Source organism: Sarcophilus harrisii, chromosome 6 (assembly GCF_902635505.1).
Source record: "Sarcophilus harrisii chromosome 6, mSarHar1.11, whole genome shotgun sequence".
Classification (NCBI taxonomy): Eukaryota; Metazoa; Chordata; class Mammalia; order Dasyuromorphia; family Dasyuridae; genus Sarcophilus; species Sarcophilus harrisii.
In genome coordinates this window covers 200,871,839-200,892,548 of record NC_045431.1, presented here as the reverse complement: position 1 = coordinate 200,892,548, position 20,710 = coordinate 200,871,839, and the positions used below count along the sequence as shown (strand labels likewise).

At 32.5% G+C, this 20,710-nt stretch overlaps 1 protein-coding gene across 4 annotated transcripts in view; it reads left to right on the top strand.

The window, feature by feature from the left end:
• The window catches only part of STK33 (serine/threonine kinase 33), a 166,262-nt gene that overhangs the window by 59,260 nt on the left and 86,292 nt on the right, over positions 1-20,710 (top strand). For 3 of the 4 annotated variants that reach the window (XM_031943987.1, XM_031943985.1, XM_031943986.1), the window contains 2 exons: positions 7,958-8,549; positions 9,844-9,966. In XM_031943987.1, the coding sequence (XP_031799847.1) occupies positions 8,169-8,549; positions 9,844-9,966 (504 nt within the window). In that variant the 5' untranslated portion in view covers positions 7,958-8,168. The remainder of the gene's footprint in view (positions 1-7,957; positions 8,550-9,843; positions 9,967-20,710) is intronic. The other variant, XM_031943988.1, reaches the window with a different exon arrangement.

The following is a 20,710-nucleotide window of genomic DNA, read 5'->3' as shown; positions in this document are numbered from 1 at the left end:
AGCATTCAAATTCTACTGCAAAGAGCACTATGATGGGTTGGCCACATTGTTTGAATGACAAATGTATGCTTGTCTAAAAGACTATTTTATAAAGAATTTATGGTTACTCTATTGTAATACAATTGGAGATCTGGTACTTAAGAGATCACTTTCCTTTCCTCTCTTTTGATTTTTACTTATTTCCATTTTTTTTCCTTCAAACGAATTTTGCTATTATTTTGTCTAATTCTACAATGTAGCCCAGAGTTTAAATTATGTGACTCATAATCTCCAAAATAATTAGAATAATATTGTCATTATTATTGTATTGGTTCAACCTAACCAAGAGCAATTGATATTTTTCTAATCATTTAAGGTTGTAAAAAGTGTTTTGTAGTCATAGACATAGATGTTAGTAGATGAACTGACAGATATTTTGAACACTGTTTTTTCTATCTTTCCTGCTGTGTTTTCTGTTAACATAGGGAAAGTTTGATGATGTTTATGAATTTTTTATAACTTACTACTTTACTGAAGTTATCACTTGGTTCAATTAATTTTGCATATTATATACTGAGAAATACTATAATTGTGGCCATGGAGCTAACTCTAGAACTAGGAAAACTTGGGTTCAAGATCAGACTTTGACACGATACTGACTCTGTGATCCTGAAAAAGTCACCTAATCTTTCTATACTTTAGATGGCTTCCTAAAACTAAAAGTTCCGTGCTGATCTGCACAAGTAGGACTTTCCTCATCTTGAAGTTCCCTATACTAACAAAATCACAGGTCAAATCCTTATCTCTATAATTTGTTAGAAATTATGATCTTGTTTCATTTTGGTCAGTAAATGATATATTTAATATTTCTACTTTTCTGCATTTGTTTGTGAGAGTTTTATGCCTAGAAGTATTTCTACTTCTACAGGTTTTATAATTATGAATCTCTAGATATCTCTAAATAAACCATTGTATAATCTATAAAAATAATATTCTTTCCTTTGTCTATGCTATTTTGTTTAATTTCTTTTTATTGTTTTATTCTTCCTTTTGGAAGAATTTTTAGCACAATATAAAATAATAATGGTGACAATGGACATCTTTGATTTTTACCCCTAATTTAATAGCAAATAATCAATAGGATTTTTTAATTACAGATGATATTGGTTCTTTTTTCTTTTTTAAAGAAAATACAGATATTATTTAGCATATTAAAGAAAGCTCCATTTATTCCTAAGCTTTCTGATGTTTCTAACATAAATTGTTAATTTTTGTTAAAAAAATTTTTTAAAGCAACTTTCGATATATGATTTTATTTTGTTATTAACAGGCCATATATTTTCTAATATTGAACCAAGTTTACATCTCTATTACAAATGTTCATATTGCATAATCTTTTTAATATGTCACTGTATCCTCTTTGCTAACATTGATTCAGTAGTTTTACATTGATATTCATTATGGTTATTGATCTACAATTCCTTTCTTTGTATTTTCAATTAGAGAATTTCAGTTCTCTCCCTGATTAGATTTCAGGGCCATATTTGTCTAATAAAGAATTCACCGAAATGCTTACAAATGATTTGTTTGATATTAGAATTAATTATTCTTCAAATATGTAATAGAATTAACTTATAAAACTTGTAAATCTATTTTTGGCAATTTTTTTGATTTAAGAGTTCCTTTATAACATATACATAGTTATTTAATTTATACATTTCTTCATCTTACTTGATATAAACCAAGTTTTTATATAAAAAATAAAAAGGAAAACTTAACCACAGTTGATAAGAAAATAAAAGAAATTGACAGAAACTATTTTGTCCGTTTGTACATTTAAAAATTGATAGCTTAGGGGACATAGATGAATACTTATAAAAATACAGCAACAACCAAAAAAATGAACAAGATATAAATAATTCTTGAAATATGGAAAAAAGAATTGTAAGACCAAATGATTTCTCTCATTAAAAAAACAACTAACTCTAATATCACATACATTTTTTGCAATGATAAGAAAAAAATAACACTTTTCTCATCTGTTTCTATGATGTAAATATAAACTTGATGCCTAAGACACAGAGAGATAAAGCAGAGAAAGAAATCTACAACTATAACTAAAAAATATTGAGTTAAAATTTTAAGTAAAATATTGTCAAATGGGTAATAACAATGTATTAGAAATGTCATATGCTATGACTAGATTCGGTTTATATTACAAGTGTAGAGGTGTAGGATTTAGACATAATAGAAACAAAAATATGCTATGTTAATACAAAAAAATTTAAAGATATTATATTATTAATAAATACCCCAAAGGATTTGGACAAAATTCAATATACATTATCCAAAAATCTCTAGCGGTCATAGGAATAAATATACCTTCTCTTCATATATAGCAAATATATGTAATGTAAAGGTAAAAGTAAAAAGACTTTCTGATATAATCAAGGGTAAAAGAAGGATGTCCATTATCATATAATGATAGAAATGATAATTGTAGATAAACGATAGACAAGAAAAAGAAATTGAAGGAATAAGGCATCGGCAATGGCAAAATATCACCAATTTCTGCAGATGACATAATAGTATACTGAGAGACCATTAGAGAAGCAACTAAAATTAATTGAAGCAATAAATTCAGCTGCAAGAGATAAGATGATGCTACATAAATCATTACTATTCCTATATCTAATCAAAGAACTAGAATGAGGAATTCCATTCAAAATAACTACAGAAAAAGTATATTTGGCAGTGCATCTCCCCAAATTATCCAGAAACTGTGTATAAATTTAGTTATATTTTGTAGAAATTAAGACTTAAATCTTTTGAGAAACATTACTAATTGTTCATGAGTAGGTTAAGCCAATATAATAAAAAAGAAAATTTTGCCTAAATCAATTTACTCATTCGGTATTGTGTGCCAGATTCTCAAAAATATATTGTAGAAATCTGGAAAAAATAATTGAGGAATAAAACTTCAAAAATCTTGAGAGTGATAATTTAAAAGTAGGAAGAAAGGCGGTCTTTAAGTACTAGACTCTAAACTGTACTAACAATGCAATAATCAATAACATAGTTTGGTGCTAGTTTTAAAAATGATAGGTTAATAGTTGAAATAGGTAATTAACGTATAGAAGTAAACAAATATATTACTATGGTATTTAATTAAATTTAAAGACTCCAAGTTTTTGGAGAATTGGACTATAGTCAGGCAGAAATTAGTTTTAGACCAACATTCTATACAATAAACAAAGATAAATAATGGATTGAAGAGTCACATATGAATGATCACATTAGAACTGATTCAACAAGGCTATCAAAGTGTGCATATAAATGCATCAGTGCTTTTACTGGGCCTGTATCCCAAAGAGATCATAAAAAAAGAAAAGGGCCCATATGTACAAAAATGTTTGTAGCAGCCCTTTTTGCAGTGGCAAGGAACTGGAAATTGTGAGTGAAGGCCCATCAGTTGGAGAATGGCTGAATAAGGTATGATATATAAATGTTATGGAATATTATTGTTCTATAAGAAATGATCAGCAGGATGATTTAGGAAAGTCCTGCAAAAACTTACATGAACTGATGCTAAGTAAAGTGAGTAGAACCAAGAGAACATTGTATATAGCAGCAGCAAAATTATATGATGATTGATCTTTTTTTTTTTAATTAAAGTTTTTTATTTACAAAACATATGCATGGGTAATTTTTCAACATTGACCCCTGCAAAACCTTTAGTTCCAAATTTTCCCCTCCTTCCCCCCATCCCTTCCCCTAGATGGCAGGTAGACCAATAAATGTTAAATATGTTAAAATATATGTTAAATCCAATATATGTATACATATTTAAAGAGTTATCTTGCTGCACTAGAAAAATCAAATCAAGAAGGAAAAAAAAAAAACGGTGAAAGAAAACAAAATGCAAGCAAACAACAACAGAGAGAGTGAGAATGTTATATTGTGGTCCACTCAGTTCCCACGGTTCTCTCTCTGGATGTAGATGGCTTTCTGTAATGATAAATCTTAATGGACCTGGCTCTTTTCAATAATGAAGTGATTCAAGCCAATTCCAATAGACTTGTGATGGAGAGAGCCATCTGCATGTAGAGAGAGGACTGTGGGGATTGACACAGTATTTTCACCTTTTTTGTTGTTGTTTGCTTGCTTTTTTTTCCTTTTTCCTTTCCCCCCCTTTTGATCTGATTTTTCTTGCGCAGCATGATAATGATGGAAATATGTGTAGAAGAATTTCATATGTTTAACATATATTGAATTACTTGCTGTCTAGGGAAGAGTGTAGGGAGAAGGTAGGGAGAAAAAATTTGTAACACAAGACTTTTGCAAGGGAGAATGTTGAAAACGATTTTTGCATGTATTTTGAAAATAAAAGGCTATTATTAAAAAAAAGAAAACCAAGTGGTACATAAAAAAATAAGAGATCATTATAAACAAATTATAAGAGTAAGGAAAAAAGGCTTTACAATTTATGGGTAAGCAAGAATTCATTATTAAATGAGAGGATTACACAAGATAAAATTGAAGTTTTGATGACATAAATTCAAGTTTTTGTACAAGCAAATCTAATGTAGTAAAAAAAAAAATAGAAGAAAAACAGATCACTAGGAAGAAAATCTTTCCAAAAAGTTTTTTTGATATAGGCCTTAAAAGCATGATATATAAGGTACTTATTCAAAAGAATAAGATTAAGAACCATACATCAGTGGTGAATGGTGAAAGGGTGAAAAAATATAAGCAAGCAGTTTTCAAAGAAAGAAATCCAACAATAATCATAAGAAGAAATGCTCCAAAACACTAATAATTAGGGAAATGCAAATTAAAGCAACTGTAAGGTTCCAGAAAGGCAAAGGCAAAAATGACAAAAGAGGAAAATGTTGGAAAAGCTGTGGGAAAATAGTCCCTGGCATTTAACAGATAATAATAAATGTTTATTGACTTGTTAACTGTTGATGGAATTTTGAATTGCTTCAGGCATTTTGGAAAATAGCTTTGAACTATTCCAAGAAAGTTGCCAAACCATGTATTCTTTCACCCAGTTCTGCCACTACTATGTCCCCAGGGAATTCAAAGAAAAAAGAAAAAAATTCTATATACAAAAATACTGCTAGCAGTCTTTTCATAGTAACCAAAATTGGATACTAAAGAGCTGTCCTTCTTTTGGAGATTGGTTAAAAAAATTATGGTATACAAATGTGACAGAATATTTTTGTTCCATAAAAAATTATAAAATGAATCATTTCAGTGGAAACTGGAAAGACTTCTGTAAACTAATTCAAAGTGAAGTGAGCAGAAATAGGGCAAGAATTTATACAAATGCATTATAGAAACACTCCCCCCACAACAACTTTGAAATATTTTGAAATGGTGAGCAATTCAATGATAGGTATGAAATCGAAACATGTCATCTCCTGACTAGAGAGGTAATGAACTTAGAATGTAGAAAATGGCATTCATTTTTGGGATGACTAATGTGATGATATGTTTTTCTAGATTATGCCATTTATGTTTGGGGGGGGGTTTAAATCATTCAATTGGGGTAGTGGGAGGGAAGATTAAGATATTTTTTACTTGAAAAATAAAAATAACAGACTGTTTTAAAAATAAAAACCAAAGTGATTTTCCTAAAGTATAGATCTGACCATGTTATTCCCCTCTTAATCACTCTGGTGGCTTCCTCTGCCTCTAGATCAAATACAAACTGTTTAGCTTTTAAAGTCTTTTACAAACTTGCCCCCACCTAACTTTCTAGACTCATTAGTCTTTTTATTTTCTCTGAACTTTTTGATCCAGCCTTTGAGTTTCACACATAGTTCTCCAAATTCTGTCTTGGTTCCTTTGCCCTGGCTGTCCTCCATGGAAACAATGGAAATCTTCCTCATCTCTACCTCTTAGAATCCCTGCTTTCTTTCAGGGTAAAATTTGAGCTTCACCTTCTATATGAAGCCTTTTCTTTTTTTTTCCTTAATAGTTACAGCCTGGCCTCTTTAAACACTTTGCATTTATTCTGTATATATTTGTATAGGTATATGTTGTCATCATACCAAATGCTAAATCTTCAAGATCCATGAAAAGTAAAGCTTTCAAAATATGGACCTCATGCAGAAGAAATTAAACCCACACAGGATGAAAACCAAGACCATGGCATCCCATCATCCTGTCTGGTATTGGAGCTGTCACAAAGATACTTTCAAGGAATCTTGAGAAGATGAGCTCACAGCCCAATACTCTTATTCAGTTTTGAAAAGCAGTCATTCTATGTGCTTGTGCAGTATTTCTGGAGCATTAAATCTAATAGAATAATAGTAGGATAGTGGTTTGTCCTCTGTTTCTAAGTGGAATCAATCAAGAAGATAAGAATGAGATAATAGGGATGACAATAATGATAACTACTTTTTGGTAGTAATTTATGATTTACAAAGTATGTTCCTTAACTCTGTGAGGCAGATAATAGAAGCATTAACTCTATTTTCCAAATGAGGATGCTGAGGCTCAGAGAAATTAAATTGCATGGTTTGCATGGCAATTACATCAGTAGCAGATATCTGAATTCAAATTCAAATTCAGTTCATCTAACTTTCTCAAGTACTCTTTCTGCTATATTATAATGCCCCTCAGTTCCAAGAATGGTATACTGAAAAGGGTATTAGATTTGGTGTCCGAGAGACCTAAAGTTTAAGCCTATATTTTTCCTGTTAGCTATGTGATCTTGGACAAATCACTTAACTGCCCAAGATGACAAGCTTTCTCATCTATAAAATGAAGTTAGACTAATTGATCTTCCAGATCTCTGAACTGAAAATCTTATTCTCTATACAGATTTCTTAGAGGTTTTGGGGTGACCTAGATAAGAAGAGACTGATATAGCAGAAAAAGGGACATGACAACTTTTTTCAAATATCTAAAGAGCTATCAAAAGATAGCTTTTGAAAGAGGGGCTACCTTTTTTTCTTTGGTCACCGGAAGCAGAACTAGTTATAATTGGTAGAAATTATAGAGAGCTGGATTCCAACAATTTGTCCAACTTAATGTTCTTAGGAGATTAGAACTCAAGCAGAGGGTGGAGTATTATGGAAGGGTTCCTCCCTCCCATGTCTCTTTGTCTAGCTTATCTCTTCCAATTCTGAATCTATAAAGATTTGAATAGCTGTCTTCTCAAGGTTACAAAGCTGGAAGATGGCAAAGATGGGACTCAGATATCGCTCTTCTGACTCCTCATCTAATCTCCTTTTGTTTCTGAGACATAGTACTTTTGCATTATATCTTCCTAAGATGAATGGAAAAGGAGAAGACTCAAAAATCTCTATTTTTCTTATAGGAAATTTGAGGATGGAGATTTATTTACACTTTATTCATTCAGACTTTTAAAATAAGATTATTCCCTTGAAAATATTGCAGCTCTAGTGTAAGTAGACGTGAATTAATAAAGTTGTTACTTTAATAAGGATACCAAAACAGATACTTTTGTGTCATATATGGTTTTTTCAATTGTGCTATTTGGCATTTTCACAATCATGGTCAGACAGAGGGTTACTCTTATGATTGGAGTGCAAGGCAAATATCCATTCACTGTTCAGGCAGCCATGTGAAATAAGGATCCATTGAATGAGGATATTTTTCTTAAAAAGAGGCCAGCTTTTAGAAATTACATCCTTAGTGGTTTTATTCTAAGCCCTAACCTCTTACATACAGGAATAATATTATAGAATCAAAGTCAGAACTTTGTCGAATTAGAAGTGTAGAACTAGAAGAGATTGTGAAGATAATCTAACTTAACCCCTTTAGTTTATAGTGAGGAAAATGAAGTTCAGGGTGGATAATGGACTGGCCTGAGGTCACTCAACTAGAACAAGGGTAACTAGATTTTCAGACTCTGACTAGTTCTCTTAGCAGTGACTCTCTCCATATTCTGATTTATAGCCAGATAGAGGCTGACAACTTTCAATTTCTTTTGTTTCTGCAGATCTCGAGTGCCAATGGCCGTTTAGTGTTTCATTAACTTGCAAGATTCCATTAATCCGAAGGCAGTTTATTTGAAGGAGCTCACTTCTTGCTTTTCCTGCTGTTTATTACTCCTTCAAACAGTCGAAATACTCTCTTCCCATCTCCTCTGCATGTGGAGGCTGAAAAACTAAAAAAAATAAAATAAAATAAAATAAAATAAAAAATTAAAAATGGCTGATTGTAGCTTGGGTAGAAAAAACCTAAAATGTCCTGAATGTTCTAGTAATTCCCAACCAGACAGGATTAATACATGTCGCTGCAAAAGAAAGGATGGTTCTGGTCCTATCATTTCTGTGGTAGAGACGCCCCAAACTTCGGTCATCAACAGTGTTGAATTTCCAATTGCAGTGAACAACAAAAATAAGAATTTAAGTATGGAAAACAACACGATAAAAGAAGCTGTCACCTTTGAACGTACATTGGAAGAGTCACCAATCCTCTCTCCATCTCTCTCCACACTTCCAACCCAGTGGTCATCCCCAAGCTTATCCCCATCAATGATTTCACAAGCATCTTTCCATCCAAAGGAACAATTCTCTAGCACTGGAGAGGTGAGCAGACTCTGGTCAGTGGCATATTACTCTTTTATGTTTGTTTCCAGATATTGCTCAAATCAATCATTGCTCATGACCCTGAATGACCAGGAGTGCTCAATTCAAAACATTTATTAAATGTTTACTATATGAAGAGCACTCTACTTGTCATTGAGTAAGATACAAAAATGAACAAGATGTAATTCCTACCCTGCTGGAGCAAATTATACTTAAAAGTTACATATCCATATATCCAATACCCAGTCCCCTTTTTCTAGGGATTGGGAAGGAGGATTGAGATTAATCACTAAATATAATATGTAGCAAGGTTGTATCTGTGACATGTAGCGATTACTCAGATTTCCATTTTGATGTAGTTTTTTTTTTTTATATTCTCAAGGAGCACGGAATCCAAATATGGAGCCACGAACAAATAGAAAATGAGCAGAGATGTGCCATGTAGTCTCCTGGTAGTCTTAAACTATGAACGACCAGGGCTACATAGAATAGGCTTACTATGTGATACCTAGAAATTTGCTCCCACACTCTCCTGAACTCTGCATAGAGAAAATCTCCAAGATTGGCTAACATGACCCATAAAGGGCCATTGACTCCACCTAAATTCTCTTCCCTCTCTAACTCAGCAGATGGAGTTTCTGGAGTTGAGCTCCAGTAAATGGCTCCGACATGTACCCCCACACTTAACCGAAGTTGCTTATGCAAGTACTGTCAATCCAGATTTCCTCATTTATGAGAAAGCTTAGATTTTAGCTTAAGCTAAATCTGAATTTCAAAACACCTTCACCAGCTGATGCTGATTAAAGTTCAGATATAGGGTGAAGGTATTTTTATTACTTAAGAATAACTCTTTGCCTAGATGTAATGTCTCATGTAGTTTCTGAACAAGATTGCTTTTTACCAGTGACAGCCAACCTTTTGACACCCCATTGGGCAAGTTTGGACTTACTCCTGTTCAGATTTGGGCTCAGCCCAGAAATGCTAATATATTGTAATATAGGCCAACTATTGATGGAGATGTGCCAACTGCTGGCATTTGCAACAGCAGCAAAACAATCCATTGAGTGCTTGCTGGCTTAGGTGCCTAGCCCCAGAGGCAAAGCCAAAAAGCCATGAGATAGGTCATATAGGGTTTTTTAATTTGAATGAAAAAGCACTTGTATTTCCATTTCCATTGAAAAATGCCTTGGTCTACATTAGAGATTATATGTAGTTATCTGAGTTAAAGTATTGGCTTGATATTAATAGGAATATTACATTTAGCATAATTGTATTTTTCCTTTTTGGCCAAAAGCCCTTAAGAACCTCAGACACAATTGAGACATGTAGAAAACTCTCACAACAGCAATGGACTCGTGCCAGCTCGACAGAAGGAAAAATTCCTCACATGAGGATGGAAGATTGCACTGCTATACAGGTATGAAGTCAAGCACTACTTTCCCTGTGTCCCAGAATGGTTTTTTAAAATGAGGCTGGAGAAGCACACAGCTCTTTATGCTCTTATCTATTTTAACTACCAGGAGAAAAATTTCCATTTTTTGTTAATCCAGTAAACTAAGGGCAAACTATTTTCCATAATGAAATAAGAATAATTCTCTTGTGTAGTTCTGAAACCGTGTTTTTGTTTTTTGGGTTTTTTTTTGCAGGTAAGGTTTTTTTGGCAGGTAAGGGTTTTTTGGCAGTTAAGCCAACAAATCTAATTATTAATCAGAACAGGCAGTTTGGGGTGGAGTCAAGATGAATAAAGAATAATTAGGTTAAAGAAAATCAGTTGAATGATAGGCTATTTTATCCATATTTTTTTTTTTTCTTTACTCGGATATTTTTGTATACCACCTAGAAATAACCCCCTGGGTTATAACTTATTTGTTGTAAATTGACTCAATATGTTGAAAAGATATTTTAGGTACCACAGGACACCCCCATCACTTACTACTTTTGTGATTTAGTTTCCTCAACTGTTGTTTCCTCCCTTAAAAGGAAGGGTTTGAATTACATAATCTCTCAGGTCACTTCTTATCTTATGATCAATTTTGTTGCGGAAAGAAGACTACTTCAAGAATACGTGATGTCATCAGTGTGAGGGGTCATTTCACTGAGATAGATTTCAACTCTTTTGCCTTAATAGGCAGTTTCCATGGGTTTCTATGGCTGAAAAAAATATCATATAGGGGCTAACTTTCTAATGATGAGTCTCTATTAACTTAGCTAGATCAATCTTTAAACAACACATACACATTCTCTCTCTAGAAATATACTTTCTATTTGTCTGTGTACCTGTATATCTATTGATCTCTATCACAACCTCGCTGTGAAAATGTTAACTCCTTTCTTTATACAGATGAATAGACTGAAAGGGTCGTCAGAGAACTTGAGGATTTGTCCAAGGTCCTATAACTGTTAATGGCTGATTCAAACCCACATCTGATTGCAACTTTAGGGCTCTTTCTACTATATAATGTTGCCCCCGTTGGCTTCTGGACTCACATAATTTATAAGATGAAAAAGTGCAGTCAGGCTTTTTCTTCATTTCCTCTTTGGATCTTGAGGAATGTCATTTCTGTCTGGATATAGGACACTGCAGAAAATGTTATTAAGGCAGTTTTTAAAAAATATTTTTCCATTGAAGAAGATCAAATTAATTAGACACAGGAAAGCAGAAATATAAGTGGCTTACTAGAAAGAACAGCAGACTGTATATCAGGAGATCTAGGTTGATAATATCATAGAATGTTAGGATTGAGACCTTAGAGATGATCTGAATGATTTTCTCATTAATGAGAATACTGGGCCCAGATGATGCAAGGGACTTGCCCAATGTAACAAAATTACAGTGCTGGCTCTGTTGCTAACTAAATATATTAATTAGTCTTGATAGTCCTCAGTTTCTTTTTTTCTATAAAGGGTTGGAGTTATTGCTATTGAGGGCTTCTTCCAGCTCTCAAATTCTATAAAATATAGCTAAATGTCTTAACTTTTTAATGTAATTAAGAATTGAGAAATTTTTAATGTAATAGAATCAATCATCTCAACTTAGAACTTACTGGATTCACCCATTTTTTTGGCCTTTTTTTTTTTAACCCTAAGTTTCTACATCTGAAGTTATTTCTCTGCCCATGCAGTGGGCAAGGGTAAATAAGTTAATATTTGTGAAGAAATTGAATCGTGTCCACAGAGGAGGTTAGCTGTGTTTGGATGATAGATTGGATGGATAAACTGAGAACTCTGAAATTGCAGTTTTTTGTAATGAAGTCTTCATGGTAAACCTTTTTTCTTCCTTCTCAAGTTATACTCACAACTTGGTTGGCAGCCACAAAATATCTTAGGATGTGTAAGCTTTATTGGAAGGGCAGAGTGATAAAATGAAGGGACAGTTGGCTCAAGAGTGTTGAAGACCTAGGTTCAGCACTCACTTCATATAAACATACACAAACATATAAGAACCCTCACAGATAAATACATAGACAGAAAGACACAGATGGACACAGACAGAGAGAGAGAGATAGAAATAGAGATAAATAGAGATAGTGATAGGTTTATAGATTGATGGATGGATAGATGGATGAATGGATAGATAGACATAAATAGAAATCGATCGATAGAGATCAATAGATAGATAGGTAAACAGACAAATAGAAAGATATAGATAGATAGGTTGTATGACTCCAAATAATTTTTTTAACTTTTTAGTTAATTTTCTAAGATTTTAAGATGCAGAACAGTTACTAAATTGCACTGATTAAAGGTAATTTCTCATCAAGAGTTCCCTGAGCCCATGAAATAATAGTTCTGAGTAGAAAAAAGAGAAAAAAATCATGATATGATCATACAGTATTTTGCAATGGAAAAACTACTCAATTTGTAGTCATGGAACTTAGATTTGAATCCTCACTCTGCTATTTACTACTTGTGTGAATTTGGGCAAATAATTCTTGGGCCTCACTTTTGGCCTCTGTAAAATTAGGGAGCTGGACTAGATGTTCTCTGAAGTCCCTTTCAGCTCTAAATTCTAAGATTCTCTGACCTTTCTAGGTTGGGGAAAAGACATCAGGTTTCACTTTCTTTCTGGGATGATTTTTAAAGGATTCCTTTTAGATGACTTCCACAGTTTTTTTTTTTTTTCAACTTGAAAATTCAGTGAATAAAAGAAATGATCCATAAAACAGAAAATCAGCTAGTCAACAAACATTTGTTAAATATTTACCATGTGCCCACACTGTGTCCTGAGACAAATAATAAATAAAGGACAACCCCCCCCTCCCCACCATTCCCTGCCTTTAAGGAGTTTATATTCTAATGAAGGAGACAAAATGCAAACAATTAAGTTTATATAAGGCACATACAGTGTAAATGAAAGATATCTGTAGATTAAAGGCAAGAATGAGAAGATATGGGATGAGGGAATCATGTGGGCAATTGGGAAAGTCGTCTTATAGAAAATAGGCTTTGAGCTGTCTTAGAGAAAGTTAGGAGATAGTGATAAGGATGTTGTGAGTACTTTCCATATAGAGAAAATGGAAAAGATGGAAAACCACAGATTTGGGAGATGGAATAATATGTATAAAGAATAGAAGGCCAATGTATTTTACAGCATGTGGAGGAAATAAAAGGTAAGACTGGAAAGATAGAAAGGAGCCTGGTTCTAAAGGGCTTTTAAAAAATAAATGGGATTTTATATTTGTTCCTGAAGTTAATAGGGAGCCACTGGAGTTTATTGAATAGAAGAATGATATAGTGAATCTTGCACTTTAAGAAGATCCCTTTGATAGCTGAGTGAAGGTCGATGGGAATGGGGAGAGGCTTAAGACAGAGAAGCCGATCAGAAAGCTATTGAAATAGTATAGGTGCAAAATAATGAAGCCTTGAACAAGGGTAGAGGCCATATGAGAGTACAAAAGAAGAATTTATATGAAAGATGTTGTAAAGAAATTTGGCAACAAAATGGATATGGGGAGTAGATATGAGTGAGCAATCGTAATCATACTGACATTGTGAACATAAGTATCTGGGAGGATGGTGGTCCCTTGACATCATAAGGAAATTTGGAAGAGAGGTGAGTGGGTGTGGAGGTGGAGAATATAATGTTGACATTGAGATGTCTGTGGGACTTCCATTTTGAGGTATCCTATAGGCAGCTGGTGATGAGAGACTGCAATTCAGGAGAGAGATTAGCATTGGATAAATAGTTATACAAATCTTTTCTTTAGAAATAAAAATTGGACTGATGGGAGCTAATGAGATTCTAAGCAGGATATGAAACTCAAAATAGAAACAAGAGTCACTAAACCATACATAAAGATCCCTGCAGACTACATATTGATTTAGAAAATCATGAATGTTAGTATTAACATTAACATCATCTATGTTTTATTGCATTTTTATTTATTTTGTTAAATATTTCCCAATTATATTTTAATCTGGTTTGGGCTGCACTGACAATACTGTGGACTGCATCTGGTATAAAATGAGTATTCTTAATTTTTGGGGGGGGGTTAACCTAAGGATCTTCTTTTCAGAATAATGTTTTTATATGAAAAAATATATAATTACAAAAGAAAATTTTCATATCAAATTTTTTTTTCAAAAAACAAGTCACAGTCCCCAGGTTAACAACCAAACCTTGGTATAGAGAGGGAAGAGAGAATAGGGCCCAGAGAAAGCTCTTTTGGGACATTGACAGTTAGTGGGCATTCCTGGAAAGATCAGCAAAGGAATGGCTGGACAGGTAAGAGGAAAAGAAGGTAAGAGCAGAGTTACAAAACCTAGAAAGCAAAATCCAGAAGAAAGGATTGGCAATGTCAAAGGTTGCAAAGAGAGTAAGGAAAATGAAAGTTGAATAAAGGTTCTCAGATTGAACAATGAAGAGATCCATTGATAACCTTGAAGATAGAAGTTTTGATTGATTGATGAAGTTGAAAGCCAGTTAAGAAGAGTCTGCAAAGAAGGGAAATTAAAGCAATCATTGTAGACAGCATTCTCAAGGAGTTTAGTCATGAAAGAGAAGAGAGATAAAATAATGGGAATCAAGTGTGGGCTGAGGATTGGAAGAGATGTGTGTATTTGTAGGAAGTAGGAAGCAATTCATAGGGAGGGAGAAGTTGAAAATAAGTGAGAATTAAGAGGCAGTTTGCTAAAGAAAATCAGGATGGGATCTTGAATACTTGTAGAAAGGTTTGCCTTGACAAAGAAAAGGCCTCTTTTTCATGTAAGAGATATGATGTAGGAAATAGTGGAATATTTATTTGAATGATGTGATGGAGAAAACAAAAGAAAAGCTGAAACACCAAAAGATTAGAAAAAAGCTGTAAATAAAAAAAAGCACGCGAAGAGTTAAAGCAAGAAAAAGGATTTCCCAAATGACAGAATAAGTAAAACCTCAAAGAGAAACCAAAGCCTGCTGAACAAATATTTTAATAATACAATGGGAAATGATTTTTTATTACTTGATTAAAAACATAATTCAGGGGAATCTCTAGATATGGAAAGGTAACAAGAAATTCTAAAATGGTTAAAAAGAGAAATAAACTTCTTAAAAAGAAATTAGGAATTTAGATCAAATTCAGAATTTTAAAAATCCCCATAAATACTGGAGTAAAGAAAATTGAATGATTTAAAATAATAATAAACAGAAACTGTGAGATTTTATTTCAGATTTGGAGCACAAATATCAAAGTAGAAGAAAATTTGGCAGAGGGGAAGCAAAATTTACCAACATTAAAAGAACACATAAATTCTTTTTTTTTTAAATAACTTTTTATTGACAGCACCCATGCCAGGGTAATTTTTTACAACATTATCCCTTGCACTCACTTCTGTTCTGATTTTTCCCCTCCCTCCCTCCATCCCCTCCCCCAAATGTTAAATAGGTCACAGTATATCCTAGATATTGTATATGTGTTCAGAACCGAACAGTTCTCTTGTTGCACAGGGAGAATTGGATTCAGAAAGTAGAAATAAGCCGGGAAGAAAAACAAAAATGCAAACAGTTTACATTCATTTCCCAGTAGAATACATAAATTCCATAAAGATCCAAGGGACTGGACTTGACAGAATGTGTAGAAATAACTTAAGGATAATAGGTCTTGCAGAAGAACGTGACAAATCATAAAACTCGAATATAGTAAGGGAAGAAATGATATAAGACAACTGTCCAAGACTTCTGAATACAGGCAATTGTTTGTCTTTCATATATTATTGATTAAACATGATTAACAGAATCCACAGATTGCTACTAGAAAAAATACACATGTACAGGAAAGCATATACATACGTGTATGTATTTCTGAAGAGTAAAAATGATCTATTTTATTTTTTAAAAAATGTTTATTATTCTGAACTTTAACATTTAGAAAAGAGCATTTCCATATGCAAAGCAGAACAAAAAACAAATCATTCTTTGTGAAATCATGAAATTCTACTTCATACTTTTTGATTTTTTAAAAAAGTAAATAGTAAATTACACATATTACTTTGAAAACTACCCTGTGTTTGTTTCTGAACTTTATTTTTTGTGAATTAAAAAAGTATTTTAATGACCCTATTAAAAAAATATATTGTTGCTAATATCCCCTCCTTCCCATCCTTCTTCCTCAGTTAACCAAGAGAAAGGGAAAAACAGAAGACCCTTTAAAACCTTGTAACAAATAAGCATAGTCAAGTAAAATGAATCTACATAGTATTTTTGTCTGAAAACACATTCTGTCTCCACATCTTGCATCCATCACCACCATGTCAGGAAGTAACATGCTTCAATCCTCTTGAGACATGATTTAGTCCTTTGATTAAAGTTCTTAAAAGTTTTTCAAAATTATTTTTCTTAGTGTTGCTGTCCTTGGTTGCTGTCCTTGATTCTATTCACTTAATTCTTTATCAGTTCATGCTACCTAGAATTTCTCTGAAGTCCTCTATTTCATCATTTGTTATGATGCAATAATATTCCTTTATATTCACATACCACATTTGTTTATCTTTTTTCATTTTGTCTAAAATGTACTCCAAGAAACCTCCTTAGCTTTTAATTCTTTTTGTTCTTTATTTCTTTTTTAACTTTCTCTAAAGGATTAGGAAGTTTTCTTTGTAGATATTTTCTTCTTATCATTCTCCTTTGGCCCCACTTTAAGTCCTTTTGAGGTTGACATATTTCCATGTCAAACTCTGTGTATGTTCAATTCTTCTTTAAAAATTAAATTCCTACAATGTCCTTCTTCCCATCCTTTCTTCTATATTTAAATCATTTAACATATATACTCTTCTTTTTCTGTTATCACAATTATGAGAAATATCATCTCCACCTGCTTTTCCTCCTTTCAACATTAGTTTATTGCTTTTATCCTTCCTCCCTTTTTTTAAATTTCTCAGACTGTAAGAAAAGAATCATTACACCAGAACCTCTATTTTTCCTCATTTTACTCCTTCAGTATCCTTTGAAAATGTTTGTTTTAGAAAGTACACCTTTTTCTCCTTCACCATTATAATGTCATTTCATAATTTAAAAATAGTTTTCTAATTGCTCAAGTACATTTTTTTTTCTAGACTTCTTTGGATTCTTGTATTTGATTTCAAAGTTCTTGCCCAAGACTATCTTTTTCATCATAAATATTTTAAAGTTCTGTACTCCACTAAGATCCATTTTTCCCCTGAATCCTCACATTGTTGACCAAATTACTCTCACTTGTGAAACCATATCTTTTGCCTTTTATAATGTTATATTTCAATGTTGCCTCTAGTTTATATCATGAATGATCCAAACTGTGGTCCCTTGATACTTGAACTGCTTCGTTCTCAATGCTTGTAATATATATGATTGGTACATTCTGCTTTTATATTAGTTTCTGCTTCAAATAGATATGGACAGTTTTCATTTATGATTTCTTGAAATGCATAATAATCAGGGTTTTTTGGATCATGGTTTTTAGGGAGTTCAAAAATTGTTAAATTGCCTTTTGATCTGTTTTAAAGTCTAGTTTTTTTTTGTTTTTTTTTTTTGGTTAGTTGCTTTTTTATACCAGATACCTTACACTTTCTTCTTTTTTTTAGCCTTTTGATTTTGTTGTAAGATTTCTTGATATCTCTTGGAATCATTCATTCTGTTTAGTCTATTCCAACTTTTGGGAAGGCCACTATTTGGGTATAGTTTATCAATTTCTTTCTTTCTTTCTTTCTTTCTTTCTTTCTTTCTTTCTTTCTTTCTTTCTTTCTTTCTTTCTTTCTTTCTTTCTTTCTTTCTTTCTTTCTTTCTTTCTATCACTTCCGACATTTATCAAACTTGAAATTCTTCCCTCTAGAGCTTTTATTTCATATTTTATTTCTTCATTTCTTCAAGGTATTAATGTAGTCTGTTTATAGTTGTCATGGCATAGTTTCTCTGAGGTTGGATTTGGGGGTTATCTCTGTGTTTAAAATAATTCCCTATAGAAGTAGTAAATTTCCCCCCAATTTATTCATTTCTACAGCCTTAATGCTTGAACTGAGACTTTATGTCAGAACCAGGCCTGCCTTCTGATGAACTTTTAATTTGGATGATCATTCCTACTTGGTCTTGTCCTGAGTTACCTAGGTCTAAAATGACCACCATTCCCAAGGTTTGGTCTTTCTCATCTTTGATGTTCAAATTTTGATATCTTCAGAGTCTCCATGTTATCTTAGTATTGAGGTTTAATGACTTTGAAGCTCTGGAACATCACATTCTGAGTGCTGCCATGCTGGCACTAGTTATTTCTGCTCTTGGTGGCTTTCAAGGTCCCCAGTTTAGGGTTTTCTTACCTTTTTATCCTCCCCTTCTCCTAGACCTTCTCATAGGATTCTCCACTTTTGCTGCCTCTGAAAAAAGAATTGTTTAGGCTTCATATATCCAGTCCATCTCTAAGGCTAGTTGGCAACTTGCTTTCCTGTTCAGGCATTGGCTTACTGTCAATGCCCTTTCATATTACCCTTGATCTTCATCTGGATTTTTGAATATATATGTGGAACAAGTCAGTTATTCTTATTTTTATTGGATTTTTTGATAATCATGTGTTCTGGTATAATTTTTATGATTTTGATGGAGTAGATATTAGCAAGCAGCTCTGCTTGCTTTCATTCAGGCAACCATCTTGGATGCAAGTCCTTCTGGATACAGTAGTTTCTGGTAACTTTGTTTATTTCTTCAATTTGTTTTGAATTCCATGTTTTTTTTTTTAAATTTCTTTTGTCAATTGGTTTTTCTTTCTCTTTTAAAAAATTAAATTATTTAATGGTTTATCTATTTTCTAGTCTATTTAGAAATTCTAGCCTTGTGTTAAAGGAATTAAATAAATTTTTAAAATTGTATTTCCTTTTCCATTTTTTAGAAAATTATTACTTATTCTTCATATAGCTCTATATATCGTTCATATTTACTTATTGATGACACTTTTGTTGATTTATGGTCTGTAAAGAATGTATTTAATAGTCTGCTTTTTCTACATTCCTGAATTCCTTATATTATAACTTAATGACAAATTTTTGTAAAAGTATCCTGTAATAGTGAAAATAATGTTTCTATCCAATAATCACTATGGTTATATCTAATTCAGTTTTCCTAACATTCTATTCATATCTATAACTTCCTTCTTTTTTAGATATTGAAAATAAAGAATATGTATGTGTTTTAAAAGCATAATGTTGATATAACATTTACTATTTTGTTTTACTATATGTTTTGCATTTCAATTGGCATTAAGTATGTGGATATGGAATTCATTGAAGACATATTTAATGTTCATATTGTTTACTTATCTATGGCACTTTTTTGCATATCATTTTCCTGTTCATTCCACTTAAATACATCTTTTTATTGTTCCCACATCTGAAATTGTGTTCCCGATGCTTGAATTTTTGCATTGTCTCTGGCATGATAAATTTCATTCCTACCTCTAATTTTAATTTTGTATGAGCATTTGTTTTAAATTTGATTTTACTTGTATGTATAAAACAAATTATTGTGTTCTATTTTCTAAGCCATTCTGTAAGTCTCTTTCATTTTAGGAGTAAATTTAGCCCATTACTAAGTAGAGCCATATTTGTGAATGTCATTTCCTCCTCTAATCTTGTTATATTACTTTTTTTGTTTTAAAATAAGATAATAATAATATAACAGATAATTATGGTCTGTTTTGTTTGAAACATTCTGATCTCCTTACCCAACCTTTAACACACACACATAGTACTCCTCTGCCCAGCCTCATCTTCCATACCCCCTTTCTTCAGATTATACTAAATGGTGCTTGTTTTGATTAAAATAACTGTTCCAAAAAAAGAGAAAAATAAATAAAAATAAAATAAATATTCTACCTCTCTGCTCAGATATCTCCTCCTCATCTTACCTAACTTCACCCATATTTCTTTTTTCTCCTTCACTATTCTTTTTTATAAACACTTCTTTTGCCCAACTCAATTAAGAGTAAATCAAACTTTTGCTCAGTTTTTGTCTTCCCTCGTCTTTATTTACAATGGTACTCTATTCTCACTATTCTATACTTCTTTCCACTAAGATGACTTTAGCTGATCTTTTTTCATGGCTTTCCTGTATCATGCTCTCTCTGTATTCTCCAGGTTTCCTCAGACATAGCAAGGCCGCTAGAAGACAATAAACTTGTCTCTATTGATTATATAAACATGGCTCATTCTAAGTCTTTTTTTCCCAAATAGACTTTTTTTAGATTTCTTAAGTTTCTTTGATGAATTTGCATATTAAAATCACTTGTCATTTCTAATTTCCTTAATAGGAATGATATAAATTCTTCCTTTCTGCTGAAAAATTTATACTTAGCGTTGTAGGGCAAAAAACTACTTTCCTGACTTACAGACTGACTTTTCAATCTCTTATTTCTTCCCACCCCATTTCTTTAATTACTTGTCATTTTAAAGTAGTTCTTTATTGTTCGTAATACTTTCCCTTGATATGTTGAAGTGCTTCTGTCTGATAACTTGTAAAATTCTTTCTTTAATGTTGAACTTCTCTGTTACTTGGTGACTAGTGTATAAACTCTATGCATTGGGTCTCTTCTCTGATGATGTCTCGTGGATTCTATGAAACCCTACTTTGTCCCTTTTCAATCCTCTGGGCAGCTTTCTTACGATTTCCTGAAATGTGATATTCAGTTGGATTTCATTATTATTTCTGCCCCAGATCTATAAATCTG